The 8,183-nt window shown below is 39.7% G+C and overlaps 1 protein-coding gene across 1 annotated transcript in view; it reads right to left on the bottom strand.

Annotated features, from left to right (window-relative positions):
- Nucleotides 1–416: 416 nt before the first annotated feature.
- The window catches only part of LOC110312287 (contactin-associated protein like 5-3), a 579,184-nt gene continuing 571,417 nt past the window's right edge, over nucleotides 417–8,183 (bottom strand). The window contains exons 24-25 of the mRNA XM_029470910.1: nucleotides 3,561–3,632; nucleotides 417–1,127 (exon numbers count right to left, since the gene is read on the bottom strand). Coding sequence (XP_029326770.1) covers nucleotides 931–1,127; nucleotides 3,561–3,632 — 269 coding nt within the window. The 3' untranslated portion in view covers nucleotides 417–930. The remainder of the gene's footprint in view (nucleotides 1,128–3,560; nucleotides 3,633–8,183) is intronic.

Genomic DNA, 8,183 nt, shown 5'->3' with positions numbered 1-8,183 from the left:
GTCTGTCTTTCTCTGTCTGTCTGTCTCTGTCTCTGTCTGTCCCTGTCTCTGTCTGTCTGTCTCTGTCTCTCTCTCTGTCTCTCTCTATCTGTCTGTCTGTCTGTCTGTCTGTCTGTCTCTCACTCTCTCTCTCTCTCACACACACAGTCTTTCAAATTTAGAAGCGTTTCTTTCTGACATAATGTCTCCCCAAAAACCTCCCTCCTATCTCACAGGTCACCTAAAAAAAAAGCACATGTTGCTCTCCCTGGATAGATTTACCTTCCTTCATATACTTCTACAGTATTGGGCTCCCTGATAACCATCACTTTAAAAAAAATGATCGAATTCTGTCTTTCTCTGTCTGTCTCTGTTTCTCTCTCTGTCTCTCTCTCTCTCTGTCTCTCTCTCTCTCTCTCTCTCTGTCTCTCTCTCTCTCTCTCTCACACACACACACCACATATAAACACATGTAATACCTGTAATACCTAAAAATATGGTAAAGGGCAGAGCAAACTATTAAAGGGGAACATCAAAGAGCTCATGTCTAATGGAAGCTGGCAAGATCAAATACCCGAGAAACTAAAGATTAGGGTTAAGAAACTGGACTAGAAGCATCGAATGTGCAGGTATGCGCATGTGTCTCTTTGTTGTTTACAATAGTAAAGTTTATGTCTCTAGTGGTAAGTTTCACATTGACACCTGTCACTGAACTATAGTAGCCACAGCTACATGATCTCCTGAGCTGGGTCAAGGAGATGAGTGCTATTGGTGGATGCTTATGTGTTCCAGAAAATTAATGGCAAATGAAAGAAGGAGAATGCCTAAGCAAACAAAGAAACAAACAAAAAACCAAACAAAAATAAATAAAAAGAAAAGAGAAAAGTAGAGAGGAAACTCCAGAAAACGAAGAAGAATAAGAAAAAAAGAATCAGATGATCCTGCATTGGCTCATATGAAGTATTCCCGCTTGCACTCTCTGGTTGTGTTTTGCAAGTCAATGTTATTTGTAGAGGAACTGTCCAAGTTCTCTGGGTATTCCTTCTCCTTCATTTGACTGGCATAGTGTGACCGCTTGTGCTGATAGAAAAAGTGGGTCATGATTCCAATGACAGAAAAGCTGATGAATGTCACCACTGCTATGATGCCTGTAGGAAAGAAGGGGGAAAGAGAAGAAAGTTATCACTGAGAAAATTTAATCCAGACAAGGACATGCTTTGGAGGAAAAACTCCAACATACAAGCACAATTCTCCTCTGTTTCCAGAAATAAATACCTGCTCAGAACTCCTTGACTTCAGTTTCTATGAAACCTGGAAGCGCAGTACTGAGAGAGAAAGGCTGTTTCTTCTAGGTTATGTTAATAACCAAATAATGAATATGGAGTTAGAACTACAAAAGATTCTGTGGTTTCTCAGTTGTGTCTTTTTGTTGATAGGAATCAAACCCACACTTCACAGATTTTCCATACACAAAGCTTTGCAAAGAATTCCTTGGTCTAAATGTTATCCCCTCTCTTTCTTTATGTCTCTCTGCCTTTGACTCTCTCTGCTGTCTCTGTCTCTCTATGTGTCTATCTGTATGTGTGTGTGTGTGTGTGTGTGTTTGTGTGTGTGTGCGTGCGTGCGTGTGTGCGTGTGTGCATGTGGGTGTGTGCATTTAGGTGCATAGCTGCCATACTATTTGTGTTAATGAAAACAAACAAACAAACAACTTTCAGGAGTCTGTTCTTGTCTCCCACTTTGTTTTGTGGCAAGGTCGCTTTTGCTGTCTCTTCCATTTTACCATTCTGGGCTACATAGAGAGACTTTATTTCACACTAATTAAAAATCAATGCAGTCAAAAACAAATAACATGTATACAAAATTAATAACTAGTAGCAAGAAAAGACTGAAGTTTTTGTCATCAAGAATAATTTTATATATATTAAAGTATACATGTTTAAGTAGTCGTATTTTCTTAGTTGTCTAACTAGTGAGAATAGTACTTAATTTAGAAGTTTATTGCTGATCATTGTTCAACTTGTCAAGAATTTCTTAATTTAAATGCCACTACGAATCTGAAGAGATACCAGACAGTTAAGTATACAGGACTATCTTCCACCAATTTTTAGCAGTTGTGACAACAACTAAGACCAGTTATGTTTGCCATATATTCTAAACTCACTTTGTAGTATATTTCCCAAAAATTTTAAAACAAAGCAGAATACAATATCAAAGTTGATAGTCCAATCTGAATGACAACAAGTAACTCTGAAGCATGAGCTTAAAATGTGGCAGATGTTCCCTCTTTTCTACTGCTGATTTGAAGGGGTTACTGCAGACTGGCATCTGGGCAAGCCTCCCAGGATATCCTATGGTGTTATGATAACCTTCCCAGTCTCAGAGAGAGTCAACAGAGCTTGCCTGAATGCAGGAGGCCAAAACCCAAACTTATAGGAATAAAAATCCTCTATGATATTTACTGATTTCAAGAAAATAACAAGTTCAGTCCTTATCCCTAGAGAAGGCATTTAGCTCACATGGATGTCATAAGAACTTCCCTAATAAAAGGTTTTGCTTCTCCTATCACATGCTACTGAGGTGGATTCCTTCCATTCCCACTTCTTTGCCGGGGGGGGGGGGGAGCAGGGGATCTGTTTCTCTTCTGCTACACTGCCTTCTTTCCTATGTGCTTCTTAGCCTGCTCATTCTAGGCAGGCTTTAACCATACCTCTCATCCTTTATCTCTATACTTTTTACAGGTCTGATCCAGAACTGGAGCTAATTAAATGAGAGATAAATTAATGACTCTTGATGACTTTTAGAGAACTCCATATGGTGTGGATTCATTCAGCCCAGCTGCCAGAATGCATTGTGAGGCACCTGGTAGGGTTATAAGTTATCACTGTATTTTCATATCTCAGGCATCTTATATTAAACAAAACTTGGACGACAGTCCTTGGTACAGGACCCAGATGGGACCATCAAGCTGCTGCATGCATTGCCCTATCTGAGGAAGAATGAAGAGTGGTGAAGGGTTGGCCAACAGGCAGCTCATAAACAGTAAAAGAGGGAAAGTGGTGGGGAGTGAGCTATAAGTTGATCAGGCAAGCTCTATATCCACAAACAGATGGGATGCTAGCTTTGGAACTTCAGTCACGTAGGTTTCATTCTGCTCATTAGATCTAACCCGAGCAATTTAGTGAAAAAAAAAAACCTGAAAATGACTGCAGCTCTGTCCATCTGTCTGCCTCAATGTGACTTCTTTCCACACATAATTTTATTGGTGTGTTTTGTTTCTGCTTTAGAAGTGAAAACTGGATGAAATGAGCATGATGTAGGCTGCCTGCCTGTCAGTAAATGTGCCAGCTGTTGGTTGAGAATCTGCTCCCTGCAGATTCTGAGGCAGAATGAGGCCACAGAGCTCCTGGCACAGGAAGAGTGTCTCCTTCTTCCACCATGCATGGAGAGACTAAGGGTTGGACAGAGAGTGCCTGATTCTGGGTGATGAATGATTATGGGTAAGGAAAGCTTCAGGTAACTTCCTTCAGAGAACAGGGACATAGTTATCTTTCCTGCTTTCAGTAATGAAGACAGATTACCTCCAATGACTGCCAAGTCACTTCGGACTGCATTTGTGTGCGGTTCACGCTCATCTCTCTCTCCAAAGGGATCTAGAAAGAGGAAAAAAAACACAAAAAAGTAAACTTCACCCAAAAATGTCAACCACAGGAAAAGAGAATATGCAATGCACACCTATGAAGATTAAAAAGATTTCTGTAGTGAGAAATAAATTCAAATAAAGCATTTGAATGGAACCTAAATAAATATTATGTAAAATGATGTCCTGAGTTTAATCTGAGAGCCTGCATTAAAAGCTGAATTCTGAGAATCCAATCTGCAATCTCAGTAACTGGTCACATATCTAGATCACATATAGACACAAGGGAGACTGTGCCCCTAAATCAGTATGAAGGAGAGACCTGACCCCCAAAGCCTTATCCATTCACATATACATACACACACTTTGTACATATTTAAAGATGAGTAAAATGCACTGCTTCCAATCCTTAATGTATGCAAGCATTAGATTATAAGTTGTGACATAGCCTTAAGCTTGATGAGGATGCTCTCTGGCCTGTGCATCTTCAGTCATTCCCTCAGCACTCTGGTTTTCTGGAGAATTCCTAGGACTGATGGCTGCCTTTTAATTCAAACACTTTCCTCTTTGCATCAATGCAGTCTTTGACAGCACTAAATGTAATAGACCTGAGTCTACTCTCAATGATAGCTGAAAGCACTGGATGAATCAGCACCTCTTAAAAGGTGAACAACTGAGCAGTGTGTACTGAGAACCATTGAGTCATTGCTCTAATCCATTTTTTTTTTCAGAGAGGGTCTCATAGATCCAGACTGGACTTTAAATTTTTATGTAATGGAAGGTGACTTTAAACTTGCCAGGTAAATGAAGGATAGGAGACAGATGAAAGATAAACTAGAAAAAGACAGAGAATGCAAGGTGGGAAGTAAGAGAGCCATGAAAGGGAAAAGAAAGGGATGAAGGGAGGAAGGGGACAGAGAAAGAGATAGATACAGACAGAAGAAAAGAATGGGGAAGAGGATAGGAAAGAAGATAGAGAAGGATGAAGAGAAGAAGATAGGGAAACAGAGTGAAGACAGAAAGGAGACAGAGTCATAGGGATTCAGAATGAGACAGGGGGAAATGGGAGGGAAGAACTAGGAGGGAGGAAAGATGGAGTAATCTGATATCGGGGAGACTGATAGTGAAGGGAAGGGAGATAGTAAGACAGAGGCAGAGACAGAAGCAGGAAGCTAAGGAGGAAGACAGTCAGAAAAGGAGGGGATCATGGCAGAAGGGAATGGCTAATATTTAGCTATATAACCTCCTATGTCATTATGACTTTCTTACTCTGGCATATTCGGTGCCAAGTGTCCTTCCTAGAATTACTTCTGCTTCTTCATAAACACTCAAATCATAGCTGTCCATGTTCATAAACTTCCTGTGTCTTAACACAACTCATATTGGTTCCAACTTTATTTAGTCCATGTGCTACTTTAAATGTTATAAATATTATAGTTCCCATATTAATACAGATTTATCAATTTCTAACATGTTTTGATGTTTATAGGCTAATATAGATTAATTTACATTAATTCAGGTTGTTGAGTGTTCCCTAATGATAGAAAGAGAACATTTCAGATATGATAAATTGACAGTTATTTTTGGTGAGCAAGTTCTGCAAAGAAACCCTGATCACATTGATAATGTATTTCATGAGTGTTTACTCTCAACTGCTGATTTCCTTTTAATATTACATTAAAAAACTAAATCTTAGCTTTAACTTTCCCTCCTCCAAAATTAAATGTCTTAGCCTAAATGCATAAAAACACCTAGTTGTGCATCTATCTTCTACCTGCCATCTATTTACCATCTATCTACCCATCTATTCATCTAGCTACCATTCCTCTGCAAAAATGTAATACTGTGTGAATATAAATATTTGTACTCATACATTGTATAATAGCTTCCATTTTTAAGTATAACACTAGGCTGTACTTGCTGACTAAACCAGGGTTGATTTTCACCCAGTAGTAAATATGCTAGATCTCACTTGAAATATGTAGAAATTCTTGCACATTTCCTTTGAGAACAATCTTCTGTAATCTGAGAGTGTTGAAGCAAAGTTTGAATCATGACACTGCTACATCCACTCCAGTAGTGACTCAAGTGACAGGCCTAGAAACCTGGTCACAGTTCTGAGGCGAAAAGTTCATGGAAACTTAGTCTCCTGGAACCATGGCATCCTGTATAACGAATGCACCAATAATGTCCTTGCTTTAGTCAGGTGTATGGATCTGTGTGCTTTCCCTCAATATAGTTTTATTATAGGAGCCTTTAAGGATTGATTTTGACATATAGCTAAGTTGGATTAGCCTCCATCACTGTCCTAGGAAGTCCTTGAGCTGACCCTGAACTTGGAATTCAGTAAGAATGTTACCTATTCAGTAACACTCAAATTTACCTCTAGTAGAGATAGTGAAAGTTATCAGGCATTACAATTTACTTGAATAGATTTAGAAATCAGGGCTAGTCTAATTACTTAGAACAATAGCTGAGTCACAGACATATGCAAGAATTTACCATGGCCTAGGATAAAGGTAGGTTATGGTTTTAGGAAGAACTATAGTATTATTCATGAAAGGGTTAGTAGGACAGAATTGCCCTGGTACATGTTTTTCACTAGGCCCAGAGGAATAGCATTATCAGGTATTTACTAAAGGACCCCTGGTGGTAGGTTTAACAATAGACTAACACTGCATCAAATCATTCACCTGGCTCCTGTGTTTAGCTGACCTTAATTAAGGGTTGTTCCTATCTCAGTTGTAAACACTGCCTGGCTCCCCCTAGCTTTTTATGTATGCATTTTCTTTGTTTTGTGTAAAGAACTATTATGCATCCATGTACCTTGGCAGATGTATTCGCCTAGCTTTCTTGTTTTTCTTCTGTATTATAAGACTGGTGCTCGCTTTGAGAACATACATTCAGATATACACTCTCTCTGTGTCTGTGTCTGTCTGTCACCCATCTGTGCCAACTCCTAGCTCACCTGGAAACTGGAACCCTGAGTTTTCCTGTGGATTGAGAACCCAACTGAGGTCCATCTGCAGCATGACACTGTCATTTCTTTTAGAATATATATTACCAGTCTGTAGCTAAGGAGTGATCTATCAAAGTTAACTTAATTCCTGAATTTTCTGACTCATTTGGAGACCTTTCTTGCCAGGATGTGGATATCTTTCCCAGGTATGAAACAATATTCATGGAGTGGTTGCATTCCCCATAGAGAGAAGCATTTTAAGACTCATATTCTGGAGTCTGCCCAGGTGAGAGTGTGGACTACAGAAGCTAACTGCTTCTGGGACAGGCAGAAGCCACAGAGCTTCTGAGGCAGACCCCGTTAAGGACTTGAGACATCCGGGCACCTTCCATGCCAGAGGAGAAGTGTCTGCCCCGCCCAGGATGGCTTTGCTGGAGCACTTGGGGGAGCCATCTTGGTTCCCAGATCGCTCTGAAACTAGTCTGCACAGATGAGAGTGTGGTCTACAGAAGCTAACAGCTTCTGGGACAGGCCCTGTTTTGGGCCTTCGTCTTCTGCCAGGAGGCAGGTCCGAATGCCAGATATCTGTGTACCTTCCCTACAAGAGGAGAACTTGCCTTCAGAGAGTGCTCTAACAACTGAAACTCAGGAGAGAGCTAGTTTTTCAGGTCTGCTGATAGAGGCTAACAGAATCATAAGAGGAACTAGCTCTAACCAGAGACAACTATAACAACTAACTCCAGAGAATACCAGACGGTGAAAAGCAAATGTAAAAATCTTACTAAAAGAAACAAAGACAACTCACCATTATCAGAACCCAGAACTCCCACCTCAGCCAGTCCTGGGCACCCCAACACACCCAAAAAGCTAGATCCGGATTTAAAAGCATATCTCCTGATGATGGTAGAGGACATCAAGAAGGACTTTAAAAACTCACTTAAAGAAATACAGGAGAAAAGTGCTAAAGAGTTACAAGTCCTTAAAGAAAAACAGGAAAACACAAACAAACAGGTGATGGAAATGAACAAAACCATACTAGACCTAAAAAGGGAAGTAGACACAATAAAGAAACTCCAAAGTGAGGCAACGCTGGAGATAGAAACCCTAGGAAAGAAATCTGGGACCATAGATGCAAACATCAGCAACAGAATACAAGAGATGGAAGAGAGAATCTCAGGTGCAGAAGATTCCATAGACAACATCTGCACAATAATCAAAGAAAATGCAAAATGCAAAAAGATCATAACTCAAAACATCCAGGAAATCCAGGACACAATGAGAAGATCAAACCTATGAATAATAGGAGTAGATGGGAATGAAGATTTTCAACTTAAAGGGCCAGCAAATATCTTCAACAAAATTATAGAAGAAAACTTCGCAAACCTAAAGAAAGAGATGCCNATGAACATACAAGACGCCTAGAGAACTCCAAATAGACTGGACCAGAAAAGAAATAACTCCCAACACATAATAATCAGAACAACAAATGCACTAAATAAAGATAGAATATTAAAAGCAGTAAGGGAAAAAGGTCAAGTAAAATATAAAGGCAGGCCTATTAGAATTACACCAGATTTTTCACCAGAGACTATGAAAGCCAGAAGA

The sequence above is a fragment of the Mus caroli genome, chromosome 17, assembly GCF_900094665.2.
Source record: "Mus caroli chromosome 17, CAROLI_EIJ_v1.1, whole genome shotgun sequence".
Lineage (NCBI taxonomy): Eukaryota > Metazoa > Chordata > Mammalia > Rodentia > Muridae > Mus > Mus caroli.
The sequence above is the reverse complement of the archived record's forward strand: the minus strand, read 5'-3'. Positions and strand labels throughout refer to the sequence as shown.